Below are 24337 nucleotides of genomic sequence, written 5' to 3' on the forward strand. Positions count from 1 at the left end.
CCCTTCGAGTTTTCTTATACGATAAATATAAAGCTCGTTGTGAAGCTTACCCGGTATTAAATTTGTGAGGATGCCGCGCGCGGTGCGCGGGCGGGGACGGCCAGAGACGAAGCAGGAGGTCAAAGCACGCAAGGCAGCAAACCGTGCAGGACACAAGCAAGCCCTATGGGTACGGTTGCTCTCGATTTCGATTATTTGCCTAACCGACCCTGACCACAATCAACTGGCCCTTCACGGCTAACCACCCCATACGGCAGGCCTTCGTCGCCATCGTTGCCGCTTTGCTTATTGCCTTGTCCCTGACGGCATGGATGGCAGCGCAGCCCAAAGGACCGGACGATCCTTTGAGAGTAACACCGAAGTTCCGCCGCAGCACCCGGCGACAGACTTAGTCGCGCAGTGTCGAAATCCAGTCCATTTTGGTACGACGGCCTCATGTTGGCGCCTGAAGAGGATTAAAACGTTCTGGGGGCAAACCTGGCAACCAGAGCACACAATGCAAGTCTTTGCAGCCATGCTGTCGGGCAGGATAGGGGCAAGAAACGGACAAACTTTTGGCGAACAAGTTTTGGACTTCCCGAATGGCAACGAACATTTTTTACAAAACCCTGTAATCCCGCACCTTCCATCCTATTTTCCGTGAATCCTAGGGAGATTCTGTCTATTCACTGCCGTGCGTATAAATCATAAATCCGCAGGACTGGAAGGCGTCCGGGCTGAGCACTACAAATGTGCAACTTGCGAGGGGGTTAATGGGCGACCCAGGCACATGCTTGCACCCCACCTGACATCATTATTCAACCGCGTGTACCGGGGTGCGTACCCACGCTCCTTTACGATCAACACATTATTCCCCGTCTTTAAGAAGGGGGATGCCTTCTGCTGTCATAACTATCGGGGCATCGCTGTGGGGACCCTGCTGCGCAAGTTGTACGGCACAGTTATCGCGCGCCCGTTTAACCAATTCTGTGGTACACGCGCCGCGAGTCAGGCGGGATGCAGGAGTGGCTTTGGCACGGAGCACCATTTCTTTACCCTGCAGGGCACCAATCCTAGGCAGACATTGAACGGCACCAGACTACTTATCGTGATGCAGATAGACTTTAGTAAGGCCTCACTTAGGTGTTTCCTAGAAGAAGCATATGGTCAGCAAGGGCGCATACTCGACACCCTTACGACTAGGCATATCGAAGTCAAGGTCCGCGTGAAGATAGGTCTTGGACCCGATTTTTCGGTTGGCCGCTGGTTTAAGCAGAAATGCCCTTTCAGTGCGTCACTTTCGGACTTTTCATCATTATGTTTGTCGCCAACCATATTAATGTGCACGATATCGAATGCCGCCTGCGCGTTCCTGAGCGCTGGGCCGCAGTCCTACGGGGTCAGGATGGGTCACTGCTGGTTGGGGATGAGCTCACCCACCCGCTTTCCGTCGATGATATATCCCTAGTGGCAACTGAGAAGTATTCATCTCTGTTGGAACAACGTGCGAGCGCAAGCAGCTCATGGAGGCAGCGTATTCGTCGGGTGGGACCCGGCTGCGCATGTTGACCAGGAGTGAACCACGGGGGCTGCACACGCACGAAGCGGGGGGAAAGCGGCGGGAAAGCGAGCCGCATTTGGCCTCGTCGCAATGTGCCGCAGTAAAAAGGTTGCTGTGCTTAAGCTTTGTATGGGCCTGTATAACACACTTTGTAGTCCCCGCCTTACCATACGGGACGCAAGTCGGGGGCCCGCTCTTCATGGTTTAGAGTAATTATGGTTGCTTGCACCCTCATGCACAATGATGTAACTCAAGTATCAAGCTCAGCCCCGTCATCTCTGGCTACTCTTTCGCCCACTATATCCACCGTGAACCTCCAGCGCCGAAGTGAGAAAGCAACCCCCAAAACCAAGCAGAGACATTTGCATCCACCAGCACGCACTGCCACTCGGTCCTTCCTTTACCAGCAATCCCGTTCCTCACAAGCACCAAAGCATCTCATACCACCTGCCGTCATCACAAAACACGCTCGACCGACATACAGCTCACGAGTTCATGCAGAGCACGACGCTAAGTGCCTATGCAGCATCCGTATATTTGGGCATAGGACCATTGGTCACACCATGTGCCGCCGTGACACTGCCCCCACAGCTACCGCACCCCAGGTGGCATCATAACAGCTCCATAACCAATTTCCGGCACGCTAGTATCTTGCAAGCATTACAGTGGAATCTCAACAACGACGTCACGGCAGCTGTGCACAACAACCCCGTCCTTAAGCTGAAAGGAGTAAAGACGTACGGCATTCATACAAGTAACAGCGCTGTCTCCCGATATCGGAGAGACCTCTTTGCTGTTCTGCCCCTTCCACATCGTTGGCCGCCACTCCCGCTCCACCTTCTACATCGTCTACCTCCTGTTCCGCGTCATCCTCACAGGAACTTGAAAGGCAGCTTGTCGCCGGGGTTCACCTTCATGGGCTCTCCCTTCCTGCACACAGGGAGGGAGGGAAAGAGGAAGCCTTGAAGCGAGGGAGAAATAGCCCCATCCGAGTGCTGCTCCGTCCTTTCCGCTTTTTTTAGGATTTTTTGTTTTTCTATCCTAAAACATTTTGCTCCATTGCTGGAACTAGCTGGAACACAGACCCTGCTAAGACTTCTACAGCAGGCCGCTTCACTGGGCGCCAGCCAGCCAGCCACTCACCAGTCGAGGACCACCTCGGCGTCCTGCGGGCTATCGATGATGGACAGCCCACCGCCATTACTACTGCCGCCGGCCGGGCTGGTCGGACCAGGGGCAGAGACACCGTTTCCGTTGGCTGTTACGGGAACCGAATCGACAGCGGCCTACAAAGCAAAAGGCAGCGGGCATGTCAGCAGCGGCGGAAGCAGCTCGGCAGAATCTCAAGTTCCCTGGGCGAATTCGCTTGACCACGCACCCGAGCCCCAAGCCGCCCCAAAACCCCCCACCGCTGTACATGAAAGCCACCACAACCCCAACAAGTCGCCATTTCGGTCCATGTGGTGTTTCGAGTCTCAGGGAGGTTTTCCGTCAGGGCGGGTACTCTTACCCGGGATGCGGGCTGAGTGGAGGCGGTGGGCAGGGCGAGCAGGGGTCTGCTGGCGGGCGCCGCGGCGGCCGCGGCTGCCTGCTCTTGTCCGTCCGGGAACGCCGGGACTGCCCGGAACAGCTCCCAGCGCGGGGAGCCCCCCACAATCATACCCTGCACCCGCTGGCTCCAAGCCCTGCAGGGTGACCGAACGTGGGTCAAGGAGCACGGACGAGGTGACCAAATTACAGACGCACCGTGGCAGAGAGGAAGGGTCAATACTGGGTCAATACAGGACGGCGCAGCAATCAGGAGCGGCAAGTGACCACACTCTGTCACAAAACACATCACGGAAATCATCGGATGGGATTGGACGAACAAGTGAAGGGGCTATCGGGTTGTCGTACTGCTGTCGTACTGTCCCGCCATCAGTACGCGCTCGGGACCTCATCAGTGCGGTATGCTGTTGGGTTTTCGCCTTCGTTCACAACTTACACACATACACACACACGCACGCGCACACACGCGCGCATATCACCAGTCTCCTTCATCTTGGGCAAAAGCTGTTCGGCACATGGTCTACACCCGGCCCCCTGGCGGGACCCGGGGCTGGCCCCCAAGCCACATACGTATATGTATATATGTATGTATGCATGTATGGCTGTATGTATGCTGTATATATGTATGTATGCATGCATGTATGTATGTATGTATGGCTGTTTTGAATCCAGCCTGAAGTATCCCGAGTCCCTCACCTGTGTTCCTTAGCTGGAATGGCCGCCAGGAAGTGCTCCCACTCGGACAGCGAGGGAAAGGTGACCTCTAGCTGCGGCAGCAACGAAACCAGGAACCTTAACAAGGAAGTAATCAATTCACTCAGTCCATCTGTTGGTCAGTCTGTTAGTTGGTTAGGAAAGCGGGTAAGAAGGGCTTCTGGATCCAAGCGGACGGTCGGGCAACAGGCGCCAGGCGCCGAGGGGCACAGGGTCATCATGGCAGAGCCAACATCGCACCTCCAGTCGCGATTCCGCCACGCCCACAGAGCCGCTACTGAGGCGGGTGTTGGTGTGGGTCAGCCCAGCCAGCGCCCCAACGTCCGCCACCCACTCCTGCAGCAGCGCGGTAACCGTCTGTTTGTGACCGTACTCCACATCTGCGGGTGAAGGCCCATCAATCAGGAAGCGTTGGGGGGCTACGAGGTGTGAGCGACGGCGCAGCGTGGCGCGCGGCGCGGGCTGGGCCATGCCGGCTGGGCCATGCCCAGCCCGCCAACATTCAGAGCAGCAGGGGGGACCAGCAGCTGCCGTATCAACTTTGCAGGGAGAATCGTGACCGAAAGACGCTAGTGCCAATGGAAAGGACAACTTACCTATGCACCAGCGCGCCCGCACTCCACTTGCGTGGACGGCAACTGATGGCCTTCTAGAAAGGTGCTGGAAACGTGCGGAGCAGGAGGCGGTAGGCACAAGCTTGTCCGCGACTGATCGCCATCTCTGAACACCGCTGCTGCTAGGCTGTGCTCTACGCATCGGAGTGAACCGTGCGCAGCCGTGCGATGGTATATGCAATGTGTTCACGGCAGAAACGTTGTGCAAGAAAGTGTACTATGCAGCTAGGTATGTATGCATACTTCTTTCGAAAAGGTTATAATACCAAAAGCTTGCAATTGTGTCTTTCGGTGGTCGTTGGAATTTACCATGCTTTAACCGTAACTTGGACGTCATAAGTTTGAGGCTAAGAACCTAAATTGAATGAGCTCAAACATCCTTGTTATTCCAAAATGTCAGCACCTCCCGCGCTTGGAAAGGTGAATCTGTCCGTTCTGCGCCGACCACGGATTGTCCCGACGAGGAATTTCATAATAGTGAAAACTTTCAATTACAGGTAGTAGGCCCTGGCGACAAGATACTAGAAGTTCCATCTCAGGGCACGCTCCGCCTGTCAGCTGGCCTTACGACGCATGAAGGTGCCGTGGTTTCTACCAAGGGTGGTATCCTAAAAGCAACACGGACAGGTCAACTTTACCTGGAAGGCCGGCAGAAACGGTAAACTGGAGCGACCGAGCTTGTCGCCGCCCCCGACCCGCCGACCCACGCGCTGCCTGGATGTGCCCAATCCTGCGTTGTGCAGGTACATACCCGTGGAGGGAGACGTGGTGGTCGGGGTAATAGTTGACAAGCACTCCGAGGTACGCTTGATAGGACGTGACAAGTGGCCGTCCCTCTACCCCGGCCCGTCCTGGTTTCCCCGCCCTTGGCACCGCGCTTTCGGTAGGGCCCCGTCCACCTAACCCTTTGTCCCGCATCGTGCCCCGTTCCTTCCAATGTCCAGAACTTTACAGTCGATATTGGCGGTCCATTCAACGCCGTCTTGCCGCAGCTCTCCTTCGAGGGCGCCACCCGCCGTAACCGACCAAACATCCACCCTGGCGACCTGGTATACGCACGCGTCGTCCAGGCGCACCGCGACACGGACCCGGTGCTTTCATGTGTGGATGCTGCGGGCCGTGCGGCCGGCTTCGGCCACCTAAAGGGCGGCATGGTGCTCTCCATCTCCTCAGCCCTGGCACGACAGCTGCTGGGAAGCCCCACGGCACCGGTGCTGGAGGCGTTAGGCTCGGGGCTGCAGTTTGAGATGGCGGTTGGTCTGAATGGGCGGGTGTGGTTGACAGCAGGCACAGCCGCGACATGCGTGCTGGTGGCCAATGCGATCTCGGAGAGCGAGTTCAAGACGCCGCAGCAGGTGCGGACCATGGTTGCTCGGCTGCTTAGCCGGATTGGGTGAGATTGGATAAGGCAAAGATAAAGGCTTGACTTGGGGCCCTGGGTGGCTTTCTGATGGTCGTTGAGGCGGTGCCCTGTTGGCTAGTGGTTCGCTGTGGAGGCAAGTGGACGTGTTCCGTCCTCTTGCTGCTGGGTCGGCTGAGCCGCGCCGCGCGAGGTTAAGAGGCCAGTGGGCATTAGGGAGGCGCTTTCTGGGGGGTTCAAACGAAGCACCGTGGGTATATGGTGGCGAGGTTATACGGGTGGCTGTGGGTTGGTGTGTGGGTGGTTGAGGCGAGGTATTTCAAAATAGGCTGGATGCGCTGCAGAACGAAGTGCCAGGGTTATGGCAGGCGGCTCAATGGCTGCTGTTATCCTGTTTTTACCCCCCTTGGGTGTCACCAGGTGGTAGTTGGCCATTAGCGGGAGAGGGAGGATGGAACATCAACTGCAAGTCAAACCAAGTCGAGTTTGAGGCTGACTTGCAGGCATCCTCCTGCCCTGTCCCTCCTGATGAAAGGAACATCAGGAAGTCCGGCGCGTTGGGATCTTAATAATGAACTGCGGCTCAAGCTTTGTGGCATGGCATTTGCCACGGTTGTGGCAAGGAGAGGGCATCCGGGTATCAATCGTTCATCCGTATCATCGTGTTTATGTTTTCTACGTAGCAATGCACGTAACTTAATAATAAAAAGGGTGCGCTGGATCTCCTAAAGATCATTGCTGAGCGACAGCGGTACATGGACTGTACTGCAACTGTTGTGCAACACAATTGAGCCCAGGCTACCGCAGGAGTCCGACGTTTACAAAACATGCTGTCATAGTCAGGTTCCCAGATCGGAGAACACATGAACACTCGAACCTACAATCACGTGCAAGTACACTCCCAATGGGCCCCTGGGCCCTCGTATAGGTACGATGTTCCTGTCCTAACCCCCAGCCACCGCACACGCCCCTTTGGGTTGCCGGCGGCCAACGCCGCTGGCAAAGCGGTGTTGGTCCTCCATACCACCCTTCGCCATCAACACCTGGTCCCCAGGCCAAAGGAAGGACTGTCTGCGGTGTGTGCTCGTAGCAAAGAATGCATCCATTGGTAGGAACGCCGCCACCCGCGGTCGCCGCGAATGCGCGGCTACCACCGTGTGCACACGTGCGCCTGTGTAAATTGTCCTTGTGCATCCGCCGTGCCGCCTGTCTACGGCCGTCAAAGCGGGCGCAGGGAACCCGCTGGTATAACCATATAGAGCAGCGAATAGGATGCAGCACCGGCAGCAATTTTTCTTAATCAAGACATTGTACGTGACTTCAGGCTGGCCCTGGGTGCAGGCCTCAGGGTCTTTTTCCGTCTCTCCCACCTACTGTTCACCATAAAAATAGGGCCATGCATCAAACGAGTCTCGTCATCCAACTTCCATTGCTGGGTCACGAGCTCACGATGGCACATAACACATCAGGGCAAGATCACAACAGGTGCACGTTTGGATGGCGCCCTGAAACGCTACACGGACAACAAACACTGCACGGACTGCAAATAAGCGTTCCACTCGTGAAAAACCCTGACATCCCGTTTTCACCGGATCTGTTTCGCGTGCAATGGGAAGGACGCAAAGGCCCGGGGATGATCATCCCGGCCTGGGGAAGCTTGCGCACCCTTTCAAGGACAGAGGGGTCATCATCGCCAAAAAGCCGCACCGCGTCTCCCTGCGGTGCTGTCTCATTTATATCGCACAGGCGGCCCCCTGTTTCCCCCTCTTTGTACGGCCGGTAAAATCATCAATCCGCCAAGGTATAAGAAGCAGAAAAAACGATGTGTGTGTACAAAAGCTAAAAAGATCTCCTACATTTGACGCCGATTTTAATACTCTGGCAGGCGGGGAAGTCGACCTTGACGCGCCAGTTTTGCACCCCTGCGCCGAGCCCTGTCCAGAGTGGCACAGCCAGGCTCTCATAGGAAGCCTCACTACTGGAAGAATCATCCGGAATACGGTACACACAGTGGACACCGCCTGCAGCGAACCCGAACTCTCCAGTTCTCACAACATCTCTCTTTGCTTACCGTGGGAACGGCTAGCCCAGCCAGCAGATGCGCCCAGCGCCGCTGCTCCGCCCTCTCTCATAATAAAATTTAGGATCTGTTTGCCTTTAACGAGACGCAGCGCTGAAAAGCACAGTTCGCAATGGGACCGCTGAACTGACGGCCAAAACCGTGATAACCACCGCCACTCCCACCACAACCACCGCAGTCTGCCAGAGCCCTCGCCATATATATTTCACAACCAGCAAAACAGGACCGATATTTTTACGATTCATCCTAATTGTACGACATCTGACTGCCTCTTTTGCCCAATCCACAATGTTGTTATTTTGGACCCATCCAATGAACACGGCATGTGGGTAAGTGGCGCAGCGAAAAGCGCCTGTGGGATCGTGTGCCCCCCAGGTATATTTGTCCGTCTGCGCAATGGTCCCCAGGTCGCGAGTCACTCCCAATACGAAGGGCTCCTTTTCAAAACACACGAACTGACAGGCACAACGGTCGGCAGCAGCTGTAAGGTTCCATATTAGCATACACGCACGATCACGACCTGCACCAGCCGCCACTGCCCAGGTTACGCGTAACACCCTCTCTCCGAAACAAGATTAACATGGAGCGTTGCTAGTATTACTGCAAACGGAGCAGACGAGCCAGGGCGAATACTTTCGACCCCGGGCAAGACTCCGGTTTCACCGCTAGCAGCGCAGCGGCAGGAGGAGGGATCTCGCAATCGGAACGGTTCGACCCGCCGTTTCATATCCCCACACAGTCGCCGCGCGTTCCTGCGACTTGCATCCCATCCCACACAGCACCACCGGGGCGGGACTCAAGCCAACACCTCGAACCCTTATTCTTTCAAGTGCGTTCCTCCTCATTGTGGGGCGCCCTTCTGTAACGCACCTGTAACGCGCCGTGTCTCAAGGCACCCGCCACCTCGCCAAGGCTGCAATCCGCGTATATTCGGTATCCCACGCCATCCTCTACCGCAGTACCTTTGTAAACTGTGTAACCATAAAGCAAACAGCGGCGGAGGCGGCGATAGCAACAGCTCCTAATCATCCGGTACGACACACTGTATGGTAAGCACGCGTACGCAAACCACAAGCTACGGGGGCCCTTCTTATCATCAAGCCACTCCCGAGAAAGACATTGGAAAGGGAGAAAGGAATTCTGTAAGAAGTCATGCATGTGCACAGCTATATGCACATGCAGAGAGTCCTCCACGGGCACCTGGGTCGCAGGCCCCGCAAAACAATCAGGGCGGGTCACGGTAGAGCGCACGCAGAACAGCGATGGAATGAAAGGGTTGAGAGACTCTATACACAACCCACGAGCGGAGAGATCTAGGGAGACGCCACGCCCTTCCCACGCCTCTCCATCACCACCTCTCGTCCGTTCTTTGTTCAAACTTAGCATTACCCAGCAGCATTCTCGTGGCAGTGAATGTCACTACACACGCAGCGGCGGCGCAGCGACGACGCTGCACCGCGCCCCACCGCTCGCGGGCTGAGCCACCAACGTCTCTGACGTGCCAGGTCCCAGACCCTTAGTAACAACCAGCCCAAAAAGGTACCAAGGACATCAAACACACCATACACATCATACGCAAACGCACACGCATCAAAACCTGCAAACCCTAGTCTACCTAACATGACTTGCCTTTGCAACCGCCTCTGTTCGCAGTAAGGTGGGACAGCCGCGCCTCCCGCCAACCATCTAGCTATTGCACTTACATCGTTGCGAGGAGGACAGACAGCGGCCAACCGGCTCACAGCTGGCCGCCACAGCTACACTGTTGCTACACCACGTCTCGGCCCAACAACCTTCCCTCCTTTCCCGACCGCCACCTAGCGGTCCAAAAGGCGAACTAGCAGCCTCTCCCCTGTGTGGCCTACAGCCGCACCCACGCAGTAGTGTGCAACGTGGCGTCCACGTCCTCCTCATCGAACTGGTCGCTATCCGACCGCACGCCCGCGAGGTTCCCCCCTGCGAACCCCATCACAGCCGGCATCGCCAAAGACAGCGCTTCAAGACCCGCAGACGCGGACGACAATGCCGCAACCAATCGCTGCTCGCGCCCGCTGGCGTCGTCCACTTCCCCATCATCCCCCATCACCACGACGCCCTCCTGGCTATCGCCGTCGACGCCGTCAGCGTCGCCGCTGCCGCGGCGCCGGCGCCGGCACGACACAGTACCGTTGGCAGCCGTGTCCGCGTCACCGCACCGCGTCGTGAATGGCGACGCGAGTGACGGTACACTAGATGTGGCAGGGGGTGAGGGCAGGCGGCCGCCGGCAACGGTGGCCGCACTAGGAGGGTACACGTCACCAGAAGGCGGCTTGCTGCAAGTCCCCATGATGCCCCAGCAGGCGGTCTGCTGGTCCTTCTCCACCGCGGTATTCACGTCCGTGCTGCCGGCTGTAGACGCGGCGGCAATAGGCCGCTGTGCCAGTGGCAGCGGCGACGCAGCGGGGGTGGCAGCGGTACCGCCGCCACTGATCGTAAGCTGCCGCCACAACCCCTCGGGCTTGTCACGCTCCGCTTCCACGGCCGAACACAAGCGGTTCTCCTCTTCCTCCTCCTCCTCACCGCGAGGGGACAAGGCCGGCTCGTTTGCCATTTGCGCGAACGGACTCACATATGCAGCCTTTCGCGGCGGCGCCTGCGGCGCCAACGACACCTGCTGGTCGCACTCCAGCCTTGCCTGGCTCTCCTGCTGCTGTTGCTGCAGCTGCATTATCGAGTTCGCCGCAGACTCCGACATAGCGTGTGAGCCGAAGCGCGAGGGCGAGGAACCAGCATCCTCAGAGCCGCGAGGCGACCACGGTGTATCCGCAGCGTCTGCGAAGGGGCTGTTGGCGGCTAAGTGGAATGGTGACTGCCGCGCCACCGCCGCAACGCGCGGTGGCGAGACTTCCACGTCCTCCGCTCTAACGACCCAGTCCGGTGCTGCTATTGCGGACGCCGCTTGATCCCGGACTTCACACTGAAGCTGCTGCTGTTGATGTTGATGTGGCGGCAGTGCCAGCTCTTGAAGTTGGCTGAAGCTCCCGCCACGACCGGCCATGCCCGCAGCAGATACCGCGCCATTTTCGTCAGGTCGGCCCACACGAACTACTAGGTGGTGCGGCAAGTGTTGCGTAGCCACGGCCGCGTCTGCGACGGTTTCCATCGCGTCCCGTCGTTGAATGTCATCCGCGCTTGTCTTGTGCTGGAGCGCTAGATCGTCCGGGTACGGCGTGCTGTGGATGCCGCCGCGATCCGGGGATAACAATGTGCGTGCGTGCGACGGCTGGATCCCCGCGGCGGCTGCGCCTGGCAGGGCACCGCTGCCGGAGGCACCCCCCGATGCCGGGTCATCATCAGCGATCGAATCCGTCGTCGTGTCGATGTACTCATCAGAGCCCTCCTCGCCGCCAAACCACTCAAATTCGGGCAGCGGCATGGATTTCGAGCGGGCCGCCGAGCGTAGCGACCTAGCGGTAGGTCGCCCGGCGCTGCCGGGCTTGGCAGAACCCCCTGTGCCACGGCCGGCGGTGCTGGTGCCGGCGTTGCGGCCCGAGACTGGGCGCAAAGACGATTCCGCGGGGCTGACAGGGTCGGGCGTGTCGCAGGGGTTCCCTCCGCTTGTCCCACCGGACGTCTGGGAGCTATGCAGCTGCTGCCCAGCGGCCTGCACCGGCACCGCAAGCTTCACACGTGCTACAATCCGGCCAGGATGCTGGGGCTGCTGGGGCTGCTGCTGGTTGGCGAGCTGCGACGGCGGGTGCTCATGCGGGTGTAGGACAGGATGCTGCGAATGGTGGGGAGCGTTCAGGCCTGCGCCCTGAAGGCCATGTCCATGCACATGCGCGTGCGGATGGGGATGGGGATTTCCATAGATGCCACCAGCCTCGGCCGCGCCGCCTTCCCTGCCATCGCCAGCCTTGGGCCCGGGGCTCTGCAGGCTTGGTCCGAGGCCCAGCTTGGAGCTCCGCTGCTGGGGTTGCGGCTGTGCCTGCTGCTGCGTCTGAGGGGTCGGAGGCGCTGGCCGGGCTGCCGTGGCACCGGCACCGGCGTTAGGCCCGGGTGCTGCTGCGTTCCCTTGCGGGTTCTGCGCATGGTGTGGGTCCGCCCCGTCTGCACCTGGGCCGCGGGCCTGGCCGCCAGGTAAGACCACCATGGAAGAGGCGGAGTCTGAGCGCGGCACGGCTGCGGGGTTTCGGAGCGGAAAGGGATGAGGACAAGGACTTGCTCAGAGACCCAAGGATGTCACACGTGTGCCAAAACTTCCCGAGGCCCTCTGGACCGCCGACTCTTCTAGCCTAGAACAACATCCCAGGCCTCTAGGTCTCCAAGAAATCTGCCATCCTGCTTTTCCCAACCCTCAGCACGCGGCACAACCCCGGTCGGGCCCCCTGACAGTGCTTGCCTGCCGCCTTGCCCCGGATGATCTTGTACTCCGCCTCCAGCGCGTGCAGCACCTCTCGGAAGCTGGGCCGGTCCGCCGGGTGCCACGCCATGCAGCGCTCCACCAGCCGCACCAGGCCGCACGTGGCGAGATCCTCCCGCACGGCAGGTAGTCGCAGAGACCCGTTGCCCAGAGACATCCTTTGGGAGAGAAGGACAAAAAGGAATATAAAGGACAGAGTGCAGCAACGTGCAGGACAGAGTGCAGGACAGAGCCGATGAAAACATTTTTTTGCTGGGTGTTAGGACTCGGGGATTGGGTTGAGGGTAGCGAATGGGAGTATGGAACGAAGAGGGATGCAGTGAAATATGTCTTCTTGGGCAAGCGACTCAGGAGGTGCACTTGGCATGAAGATTATGAGTGCATAGGGCGAATTTCCGAAGTGGAAAACGATCAGCACACACACATTGGCGCCTCAAAGTCGCCTTGGGGCGCAATACCGGAATAATGGCCCAGCACCGCGCGCGTATAATGCCAATAATGCGTATAATGCCAATAGTCATGCTACCCTGGGCCCCCATTCCGCCCTGCCCTGCCCTGCCCTGCCCCCTTACATCAAGATGTAGATGGGCACGTCGGTGTCCGCGTACGGCCGCTGGCGGTGGATGATCTCCCACAGCAACACGGCGTACGACCAGATGTCGCACTTTTCCGTGTATGGCTCGCCCCGCAGGACTTCGGGTGCAGCGTACTCCACCGTGCCCTCCAGTCCGGCGCGGCTGTTGATAAGCTGTGCGTGGTCCTTGATGCGACTTAGCCCGAAATCCGCCACCTGGAAAAACGGTCAGTCACCGATGCCGCAGTCAGCAGCGCGGAGGAGCTACAGTAGTAACCAGACAAGCAGACAGCTCTCCACATCCTTGCTCAACGCATGCAAAAAAAACCCTGAACATATCTGCCGCAAGCCGGAGACACGACATCCGCTCTAAACGTCCAAGACTGGGCCCAGCCGGTATAAATAATGAAAACGGGGCATGCGACTACGACCCAGCCAGCATCTCACAACCTCGTTCCATCCCGCCACACACACACACAACACGATCGCAGCATCCAAGTTCCATCCTTCCCCCAAACCATCCTTCTCTCCCCTCGCTTGGTTTCCCAAGAGCTTTTCAGTATCCCCTGCATGTTTCCCTAATCCGTCGCGACACGCAAACACCAGCACGCACCTTGACCTCAAACCTTGCCGACACCAGCAAGTTGGCGGTCTTCAGGTCGCGGTGGATAATGGGTGGCTTTTGCGAGTGCAGACAGCTCATGCCGCGGGCAATGTCCATGGAGAACTCCACCTGATGTGAAAGGGAGGCAAGGTGTGGGAGTTGCATATTAGGACACAAAGCGGCGTGGACGGGGGACAAAGCACCTGCACCCGCCTCCTCACAACACAGGGGCCCTCATCAGCCGAACAACGCGCCCTGGAGGGATTATAAAAAAAATAAAAAGCCGCGTGAAGATGAAAGAAGTTCGTTGTGGTAGCTGGAGGGAGAACCGTGTCGGATTAAGCATGTCATGCGGCCCCACATGTTTCCCTTCCTATGGTCCCCTACGCCGCGACGCTGGCTCTCTTGCCTTCTTGAGAAGGTCCAGCGGAATGCTCGACTTATGCAGCAGGTGGTCTAGGGAGCCTCGTGCGCAGTACTCCGTCACCAGGCACACGTTGGGGGGCGTATGGCAGGCGCCGATGAAGTTGACAACTGGGGGACGGGTAACGCGGCAAACAACAGAAAGGGCCGGATGTAAGAACAGGAACACGAGCACGGAGAATGGGACAGCACAAGGCATCTCCTTACGGCCATGGAGCCCGCAGCGCTGTAGGTGTGCTTAGAAATGGCAGGAACAACATGGCAGGAGCCGAGCTGCTTTAACTTAACTAGCCGGTAAACTGAACATGTTCACAGCGGCACCTTGTCAACACCATGACAGGCGGCGGGAAAGCAGGCACCCGAAGCAAAGGAGCGCTTCATAGCACCCAACGCCACACCTCGCCGCGAGGCTACAGCATTGACACTGTCCCATCGCCGCACTCACTTACCATTCGGGTGCCGTATCGTAGCCAGGATTTCAATCTCCCTCTGCAGCATTGGGGAGCCGTGTATTGCAGAGCATGGTGAGGTCACACGGTATTTTCGTGCCGAAAGCGATGCTGTGAGAGCTCCAGCGCCCCCCGCACGACTGGGTCAGAGGTAACTTCACGCCGCGGAACCACACGTACCTTGCTCCTAACTGGCTCCCCACGCGATCGACGCATCACGCCAACTGCTTCCTCATCCAATCACTGCCCCTCTAGGTGGCCATGGCCCAACTACGCCCTCGGAAGCCAGCAAGTTAACCGGGCCCAGACCTATCCTCCCATCTTCACCGCCCGACATACAAGGCACCTCCTCTTTGGCTATAATGTCAACATGCGTAATTGTGGAACCCGAATAAGGGTTCCAGACTTCTTTTGCACACCTCGCCCGTCAGCTCACCTCGAAAAACTGTCGGAAAATGGGCATCTGCGTGGGCGAGGGCCCCGGTTCTGTGTCGGGATTGTCGGGCCCCACATCAAAGCCGCGCAGCCGCTTCACTGCCACCTTGGTGCCCCTAAAGTTGGCAAGCAGGACCTCTCCAAAGGAGCCCTCCCCGATGCGACGGGTCACCTCTGCGGCGCGTAACCAGGTATGGACAGTGGACCGGGTCAGATCAGGATGCCAGGCGCGTGGGGTCCGAGGGAGCGATGCCGGGGAGGATGGGCCGCGGGAGGAAACTGCCGTGAGAGAATTCCTGGCTTGACACGCAGTTACGAGCGGCAAGAAGGACCCTTCGATTCCAAGGGACCCTTTTCGATTTTGGACGCATTTTTCCGCAACCCCAGACAGCCCCTTCGTGACTGTCCCGTTGACCCCATCACAGACCAGCCAGCACCCAATTGGCATGCCCCGCACCATCCCCTTCAGGTCCGCATCCAACCCATAGCCAACGCAGCCGTCAACAGGCAGCACCTCTTGCGGCTCCAACTCCCACCCACAAATCCAAACCTCCAGCTGTCCAGCTCACATGACATCGAATTCACAGCTCCGCCCGAACAACCTCCAACCCCTCATGCACCCCTTGCTTTTCTGCAACGTGCAAAATCCGTTTGACTACATACGAATCTTAATCCCACGGTTAAGCCAGCTTTCACGTCCCACCCAGCTCATTCAGCCCAACCCACCCAGCTCATTGAAGTCCAGCTCCCAAAGCGCTGCAGCGCAGCGGTAGCGATCCGCCAGAGACGGCTCCGCGTTAAGCCGCATAGCTACGGCCGACGCCGTGCTGTTCGCCAGCGCCAGTGCAGCCGCGCTGGCGGCATCGGAAGCCGATGCCAGCCCTGTGGCCATGGAGGCTGCGTGCGAAGGCCCCGCTGAACCGGCGACAGACGCAGACGCCGAGGAACCAACTGACGACTGCAGGGCTTGCTGTTGCTGTTGTTGTTGCTGCGGCGGCGGCGGCAGCGCCAGAAGAAACTGCGCCTGCTGCTGGGGATGGGCCTGAAACTGCGGATGCTGCAGCTGAGAGTGGGGCTGCTGCCCGGGCGTATGCCGATCCATTGGGCTTTGCTGGCAAAGCGGAGGAAATGCGGGCAATGTGGGCAGCGTGCCGTCGCCACCGGGGAGCATTGCGAGCATGGGCTGCGCTTGATCTGATGAATTGGCGATAGATCCCACGACTGTGGCAACGCCAGGCGTTGGGGCAAGGAGGGGGAGCAGTATCACACGGCGTTCTTTTGCTGCAGAGATACTGACAAACGGGGGTTACTGAAGGCGATAAACGGAAACAAAAACAAAAGGATTGCAGCTTGGCGGATCGGCGGAGAGCTCAAAATATGCACCGCCGTCACGGGTTGGAAGTGTAAAGCGAATCTTTGCAAGCGCTCTCGTCAGACCACATGTCCACATGAAGGCATCACAACTAGCTCGGCAGCATCATATGCGCACTTCGCACCGCCATGGCAAACATGCACTTCTATGGGGGCAAAGCATCACATCAATTATACGCATGACAGGAAAATGCGGTCTCTGCATGCCTTGATAATGAAGCTGCAGCGCAAGGAACCTCTTCACGCACTGTAAGCGTGTCCATGGTGCCGACAAGCCCCTCCCGGCCAGCATTTCCTGTCGACCATCCCTTACAGCATCCCGTGACACCTTCCTCATTTCATCCCTCCACTCCTAGCCGATGCCAGGGACTATGTTCCTGCATCGCCCTCCACCCACCAGGCGACATGGCCGGCGCACCCATGCACTTGAAGAGGTCCGCGTCGCTAACCACGCCGACAAACGCCGACAGCGGATCGTCCTCAGAGACCCGCGACAGGTCGTGTACCAGCACCCGCCGCACCCCATGCGCCTCAAGCACCCGAGAGCACTGCTCGATGGGCAGGTTGATGTCCACAAAGATAACAGGCTGCGTCATCACGTCCTTGACCTGTGGGGACCCACACGGCAAGTGCCAATGCATAAACACCCTGAACCGTGCTCAATAGTGACTTGCGCGATAAGGTTCGAAAGTCAACTGCTCGCAAGCGTACAGCACAGCTCGGCAAAGGCAATATCAGAACGACTAATATAAAGACAATGCCTAAAATTTGAACACTACGCGCCTGTGAGGGGATGCATGAAACCTCAAAGACACGACGTGGAGCCAATGCACGTGCTTTTCAGGCGACAGCGGGGTATGTCGGGCAGGGGGGAAGACGAACCACAAACGAGTGAAGCTGCTGCCAGGGCAAGAGTGTACAAGAAGTAGAACTGACCAAAAGGCGTTCTTGTCGGGCGGAGGGAAAGACGAACCACAAAGAAGTGAAGCAGCTTATACCAGAGACAAATGGATACTCCATGACTGGACAGATACTGCAGGACGTTACCAACCACTAATAACTCGGGGGGACGGGTGGTGCGGCACGCCAAGACAAGAAAGAGCCACGCTCTTGGTCCCTTTCCACACGTGCGCATGCGACGTTTTTCAATCGTGGCTCACAGCGTCCTCCCCCGGGCCCCTCCCACCGCACCTTCGTTCGCTTGAAGTTCTTCGAGAACTGCACCTTCAGGAAGTCGCGCTTGGTAATGAAGCCCGGCGACGAGTTGCCAGTGTTGACCAGCAGTGCCGAGATGTTATACGTGGTCATCAGCCGCTTGGCCTGGCCCAGGTCTGCCTCCGCCGAGATAGAGCGCGCAGGTTGTGACATGATGTGACGCACACTGTCCTGCGCCGAAAACGTCGACCACCAAGTGTACGATCCGTCGCGTTCCTCCTCCTCCGTCTGGCTTACATCGCCGCTCGCGTGCATGTCAGAGGTAGCAGCGGCGGCAGCGGCTGCCGCCGCTGCAGCCTCACTTTGCGTATCCGTCGACATTGCGGCCGAGCTACTGACACTGGCCAAAGGCATAGAACCGGAAGCTGGCGCCACAAGTGAACCATTGGACGGTGGGCGGCTGTTAAGCGGCGTGGTAGCTGCCGGTGCGGCGCTGGTCGCTGCACACGGCACTAGAAAGCTGACGTGGGCTTGTGCTCCGCGGCTGGATGCCGCAATTGTCGCCACAGCCGACAGTCCGAACGCGCCCGCGCCTTCCGGCAGCGGGCTCGCCGCCGCAATGGTGGGGAGCGTGCCGCTGACATGGGGGGGCGTGGACGAGGTGGAGGACGCCCGCTGAGGGAACGCCAGAGAGAGATCGTACATGTCAGGTGCTTGGAGCTGGGGCTGCAGCGGCGGCTGCGAGCGCGTATAATGATGGTGCGGGTGGCCGTGCGCGTGCTGGTGGATGCCAGCTGCGGCTGTGAAGGGCGTTGCGGGTACCCCGCCGCCGGACCTCTCGTCCATAACCACACCGCCATTTCCCATGCCGAACGTCGCGGCCGAGGTCGTGAGCTGTCCCGGCCCTGCAGTATCGAGGAAGACCCCATCGGCCTGTTGCTGCAGGAAGGTGAAAGACGGGTTCTCATAAGGCGTGTTGTAAGGCGGACTGGGCACCGTCGGCGGGTCGGAGGCAGCACCCGAAGGTGCGCGCATGAGCGAGCCGACGCTGCTGACGCTGTGTTCGGATAACAGCATACTGCTGACCGAGGCCGCGTGCTCCTGGGGGTGTTGGTAAGGGCACTGGGGTAAGGAGTACTGGGATTGCTGCAGCTGTTGCAAGTCAGGCTGCTGGTGTTGCAGGCTAGGGTGATGCTGCGGTTGCAGCGGGGTCTGCAGCTGGGGCTGGGATTGCGGGAAGAGCGGCTGCGTGGGATAGCCTTGATGTTGGGATGCACTGTGATGCAGATTGCTGTGCATGTAGCTGATATGGCCCAAGCTAGGGGCGCTCGCTTGGCCGTGCAGGCTGCAGGATGGAACACTAGTGCAGGAGGGCGAGTCGGGATCGATGCTCGCGTCCGTTGCGTAGGAGGCGACACTGCCGCGGCGAGATTGTTGCGCCTGCGCGCTGCAGCGGCCCATACGGCTGAGGCGCACGTGCAAGGCCTCCTGCAACGCCGCTACGAGTGCGTCCAACATGTCATCGCTGAGGTTGCACCCGTCTGCGTCTGTGACAAAGAAGCGACCTCGAAAGCTGTGCTTGCGCCGAGCTTGCAGGCCTCCAGCGACCGCGTCAGGGTCAGGTTCCGCGGTGTAGCTGACCAAGTTGAGGTCAAGCGCCTCAAAAACAGGCATAAGGTCAACCATCCTTATGTGCCTTGAGGGAGCAACGACGCGAACGAGCGTTCCCCCCTCAGTTACATCCGTGCAGACGGTAACCAAGTCCGAATCAGGCTGCGCTGCCATCACTCCAGCTGCTGTCACGGACTGCATGCCCGTGTTTGCTGCTGGTGTGAGCTGCAAGCTAGCTTCAGGACGGACTAAAGACACAGCGCGAAGAGCAGCGGCGCCGCGTTGAGACCTGCAAGCAGACATGATACAGAGAAGTCCACGTGCTATAATTTATTGCTGTTGTTCCAGGCCTGCAGCACCGCGGCGGTGTCAGCACCCTCGCGGCGGGGATGACGCTCCTCAGACCAAACGAGTTTCATGGATAGGAATCCCAGGCAGACCTGTAATATTGCATCTGTGACAGCAATCCATGCTCACCGGGCAGCCGCAAGTGACCACCATGGTTTCGGCTGGCCTAGCCTGCAAGCCCTCGTGCACCCAGATGCTGTCTCTCTTTCACAGCGATAATCCGCCGCATGAAGGAGTCACAGTTGGAAAAGCTGCTGAAGTATGGCAGGTATCAGGGAGGCGTCACCGGCGCCAAGATAGCTATGCCCTGTAAATGTAAGAACAGGGTTCCTCCCGAACAAGGTTCAACATGAATCCTTTCAACAGTTTACACCCATCTGGCAATGTTCCTTTACCCCATCTACACATCCTCGTACGAGAGTTGTTGTAATATTTGTTGTGGTATCCTCGTTTTCCCTTCACAACCCCAACTGTTACATCTAGGATTTCTTTTGCAAGAGTACTTCCTTGTACGCATAACTTGGAAATTCCTGTCCACCTTGACATTTTCCTTACTACTCACTAGGTAAGGCTGAATACAGTGCTCCCAGTAAACTGACGGAGCGCGTCCTTCTTGCGGTATATATTTAAAGCAGAGCCAACCAAGCATTCTCACTTTCAGGAACCTTTCACGAAGCAACTTCGGCGCGGCACGGTGCGTACATGTCCTGCACGCAATGGCGATGCAAGTGTTGGCAAAGCCCTTATGTTTAGTGGATGGTCATGCCGCATTGCGCGAACATCGGCGTGCGCGGCCGGTCCTGTTGACAGCCACGTGCCGAAGCCATAGACAGGCTGTGAATGATCTTACCCTTAGCCTGGTTGAGTTTAATCAATTCTGCGCCTCATTAAATGTCATCACGTCTTGTTATGACGCTGTCGGCATTTACCTGTATCCCTTTCGCATGACACACCACAGTTACATTTTCAACTGTCGTGAGAGATTGCTGTGGCCCGCGACTTCCTAAGTTCCCAGCCACCTATGCGGACACGGGCCGCGGCCCTGACGCGGACGGCCTACTCCTGAGCTTACGACCCAAGCACGGTGAGGATAAGAGTCCACAACCGACCCCCATGTTAATATTAACCCTGTATACGTGGCCTACATTCCTGCGCTGCTTTCCTATCGCCATCACGCATCGACGTTTCATTCACTCGGTTTCGCTCGTCTGCTCCCGCACAATCTGCTGCGGCGCCTCGCAGGGGCCGGGACCCGGATGCTGGGCGGCGGCGGCGGGCCCGTGGAACCGCGCCTGTACCCTGTGCCCGCCGCCGGTGCGGCCGCGAAGGCTGCCAAACTAGCGCACCTCGCGGCCGCGCTTGCCGTCCATACGGCCGCGCCGCCACGGCCCCGGAGCCAGTACTTTGCCAGGAACCGCAGCGGGTTTTCGACTCTTTCTCGCAGGAGGGGACTTGGCTCTCGCAGAGGCAATCGCGAGGCAGATGGTGGCGATGTCAACGACGACGAGGGCAATAAGAAGGAGGAGGAGTCTGTCCGTGCCCCTGCGGCACGGCGGAGCAGCGATGACAGCACCAGCAGCGTCAGCCGTAGCATAACCAGCAGTGGCATGAGCAGCGACTACACAACGGAGGACGAAAGTAGTGAATATATCACCGATGATGACGACCAAGATAGCGAGGAGGAAGAGGAGGAGGAGGAGGAGGAAGAACGAGAGGGCAACCGCGGCCTTGCCAATGCTGCGGCTCCTAAAGCCCGTGTGTCGGGGCCCGGTGCTCCCGAACCAGAGCGCCGCTCGACTGGCCCGCCGCCTCGGATAGGTGCGGTGGCTGCAGCCCTCCAGGCAGTGGCAGCAGCTCGCGCGCGGCTACGGCAAGGGAGCCACATCAATAGCACCGTAGCAACGGCCGCCGCAGCTAGCCCAAATGCAGGAGCGTCGCCGGTGCTGGGGGCAGGGACGGGGACGGAGCCTCCCCGTCTGCCGCCCGTGGTCCCACGCAACAGGGCCCCTGGTGAACCTGCCTCCTCGTCCGCTGCCACCGCGGCAGGGACTGGTGGCCTATCAGGATTGCGATTGCTACTGGCGACGGCGGCGGCACCGCCGCCGCCGCCGGCAGCTGCACCGTCTCCCCCATTGCCGCAGCCCATGGCATCGGCGTCGCGCCGTTCAAGCCTGCTGGCGACTAGCCCCAGCGGAAAGGGCTTCCTAAGCGTAGTTGCTGCGGCCACCACCGCTTCGGTGGCGGGCGGTGCCGCTGCTGGTGATGCGTGTGGACCGGCTGCTGCAGGCAACGGTGGTGACAAGAACGAGAGCCTGGCTGACTGGGTCGCACACCGGTTCCGGACCTCTTCTCGTCGGGATGTTCAGGCGCCACCGACGACGGAGGCTGCAGCCCCCAACCAATTGCCTAGGAGCCTTCCTGGGAGTGGTGGCAGCGCTGGTGGGGAGGCATGTGGCGGCCTGCGGGGGCTGCTGGCCGCACGGACCGACGGCGCGGGAAGCTGGTACGCACGACCCACCCGGTGGCACGACCCGCTATCGCCCGCGGGTGCTTTGCATACCAGTGTGCTGGACTTGCGTCAGTCGCCCCATGGGTCGGGCGCCTCGCATGTCCTGGGTACGCCTGCCTCTCTGGCGCCGTTAGAACACCACCGGAAAGGGGACGGCCTTCCGCGGGAAATTGCTTAGGACTGGGGCCCTCTCGGACGGGACCTGAGCATTCTCAATATGAATAGTGATGCGGCGCGGGGCGGCGCGGGGGTGAAATTGTGACAACGTTTGTATCTATGATGTTTAGGCAAGCAAGCTGCGAACGGGTTCTGGGCTTCGATGTTAAAACGTTGAGCCCGTTGTGAGTTGCGAGAGCTTTGGGGACGCGCGCAATCGTTTGTCCTGTCCTAGAGGTTTAAAAAAGTGTAGCGTCGACATACATGACGCAGAAGTCTTAGGAACTTTTTGCTTGCTCTCTTCCGCGTTGTCAGGCACCCAGCGGTGCCAGGGCGTGTTGGCAGCTGCTCGGTCATGACCGAATTACTGACGGTGATGGGATCGGGTCGGTGCAAAAAAGGTTTTACTGGGGGCGCGATCGGATGTTACATATATCAATATCTTGTATGCATGTATGTATGTATGTTTGTGCTATGGCGAAACAATATATGCGGTGCATAGACGGGGTGTATTCGCTGATGATGCAGACAAGGTGCAGATGTGCATCGGTTGGAGCAGCGGTGTATAGGGTATAGCGCCCCCCTCGCGTTGTTGTATTGCAGACTTGCGAAGAAGACAATTAGGAAGAGCAAGCCCCTCGTTGGGGCATTAGCTGTTGATATCTCTCTCTCTCTCTCTCTCTCTGCAAATGTCGAGAGGGGTCATATGCAGCGCGTAGCTTAGCGACCTGTCCTTAGTGACCGCGCCTTTCACACACATCGATGGGCAACCACCAGGCTTATATATAACTTACAACTACTTATAACTTGCATAAGAATGCTTGTTCCTGCTTGCCGGTTTGACTTTTGGCGCCGCAACGCCCTTGAAGGGCAGCACAGTGCCGGCACGGTAGTAAAGAAACCTTGCATGGGCGCGTCCCCACGTCCGCTGTCTACTGCCTGGACTTCCCGATGTGTATTCCCGGAGGTGTCTCGGATGAGCCTCAGGCGGGTTCGGGGTCTATCTTGGCACTACATGCCCGCAGAGAGGAAGAATGGGGCTTATCTTTGCATTTTGTTGCATGAGCTGCGAAAAAAAATAGACAGGTAGCGATTTGACGCGTTGCGTTGCGATGTTACGTGTGTGTATATGTGTGCGTTGCGAGTAGCCCTGTGGTGTATTGTGCATTTTGGTGGAATTGGCGGGTGCTGTATTAGACGCCACGCCTAGGTGTTCAGTTGTGTTGGCGCAGACTGGTGTTATACGTTCAAGGTAAATGATGCTTGCAAAGTTTAGGTCGTAGCCTGTTGCTGCGCGGTTTTATTCGCGTAATGCATTTGATAACACATAATCATAAATTGTGCTTGTTTCGCGCTGAGAGATAAATGTCCTCAAGTTCTTGGAATTATCTTGATGTTGGTATTGGGAAGGACGAGGGAAAGTGGTCCCTGGCCTTCCTTGGGGGTGCGGTTCGCTACTAAGCACATGTGCTGCCACGCGCTAGGGAAATTGATACATGTAGCTGCTGCAACGTCGCTACTGTATGTCAGTGTCGATGGTAAAACGACTTATATCATGTAATCCACTTGTAAAAGTTGTTTTATGCAAGTTTTTGTAATAGCGGACCACCAGTTTTACTGATGCAACATCCGCACAACATACGGACAATTGGCGCGCGCCAGCGCCCACCATGTATCCAAAACCTACGAAACCCCAAGAAACCTTGCTGTAATGGACCTTTCCAAAATTGATGCTTAAAACTATATGATGTGTTTACTTCACGTCACGCAAGTTAACCGTCCACCTAAAGCCGTCATACGCTTAGAAGATGAACTGACCTGCATGCGGCGTCGGCGCGACGCCAAAGCGCGCGAACATTCACCGGACTCCTTCAACTCTTTCTGTCGAAACAAAATTTGGCGCGCGCGTTTACCGTCGTCATCCCTTTCGATACCTCATATTCACCAGTTCGATATCTACTTGCAACACCAATAGTCCTGAGGTCGCACATGCCTCTTAGTGACACCGCCCTTGCCGGTCAACTTAGACATTGCACTCGTAAAAACGCTGTGTTACTCTCGGCGTGTGTACAGCAGCGGCCTTGAAGTGCTACGTAGGAGTCATCGTTAAAACTACGAAAGCGCCAGCCAGCGCATCTAGGGCATGTGCCTCCCCTCATTCGTTCCCACGTCAATCAGGGCCAATCTTGTCCGCGGCTCAGCCGTTTCGTCCCCTTCAAAGGTGGCCCCTTTCCAGCCGATTGCGACTGAGCACCAGCAGCCCAGGAGGTGATAGCCCACCGCCGCCCCGGCGCGCAACGGACGCATGGGGCTGGGCACGGATGCTATTCCGTAACCGCTGCTCTTCACGCTGCTAGCGGTGTCCCCTTGCCATATTACTATCACCAAAATCATGAGAATGAAAACAGCCATGGTGTATTTCAATACACGCGAAAGGACATGGC

At 58.1% G+C, this 24337-nt stretch overlaps 4 protein-coding genes across 4 annotated transcripts; 2 read left to right on the top strand and 2 right to left on the bottom strand.

Annotated features, from left to right (window-relative positions):
* Nucleotides 1-2412: 2412 nt before the first annotated feature.
* On the bottom strand, nt 2413-4586 carry VOLCADRAFT_120964 (uncharacterized protein; the record flags this gene model as incomplete). The annotated part of the gene is made up of 6 exons (XM_002951367.1): nt 4399-4586; nt 4043-4182; nt 3785-3855; nt 3051-3225; nt 2684-2826; nt 2413-2470 (listed from the first exon to the last, which is right to left on the bottom strand). The coding sequence occupies exons 1-6, from the start codon at nt 4556-4558 to the stop codon at nt 2413-2415; spliced, it is 747 nt and encodes a 248-aa protein (XP_002951413.1). The 5' UTR covers nt 4559-4586.
* A 324-nt stretch (nt 4587-4910) lies between these two features.
* On the top strand, nt 4911-5813 carry VOLCADRAFT_61387 (uncharacterized protein; the record flags this gene model as incomplete). The annotated part of the gene is made up of 3 exons (XM_002951271.1): nt 4911-5074; nt 5160-5217; nt 5361-5813. Coding segments are annotated over 3 exons (675 nt in total), but the record flags the coding sequence as incomplete, so codon positions are not given.
* A 7013-nt stretch (nt 5814-12826) lies between these two features.
* VOLCADRAFT_61382 (uncharacterized protein) lies at nt 12827-13051 on the bottom strand (the record flags this gene model as incomplete). Its single annotated transcript, XM_002951368.1, has 1 exon — nt 12827-13051. A coding segment is annotated over one exon (225 nt), but the record flags the coding sequence as incomplete, so codon positions are not given.
* A 6438-nt stretch (nt 13052-19489) lies between these two features.
* Nucleotides 19490-21915, top strand: VOLCADRAFT_91868 (uncharacterized protein; the record flags this gene model as incomplete). Its single annotated transcript, XM_002951272.1, has 4 exons — nt 19490-19496; nt 20211-20312; nt 20471-20542; nt 21275-21915. The coding sequence occupies 4 exons, from the start codon at nt 19490-19492 to the stop codon at nt 21913-21915; spliced, it is 822 nt and encodes a 273-aa protein (XP_002951318.1).
* Nucleotides 21916-24337: the final 2422 nt, after the last annotated feature.

Source organism: Volvox carteri, assembly GCF_000143455.1.
Source record: "Volvox carteri f. nagariensis unplaced genomic scaffold VOLCAscaffold_23, whole genome shotgun sequence".
Taxonomy (NCBI): Eukaryota; Viridiplantae; Chlorophyta; class Chlorophyceae; order Chlamydomonadales; family Volvocaceae; genus Volvox; species Volvox carteri.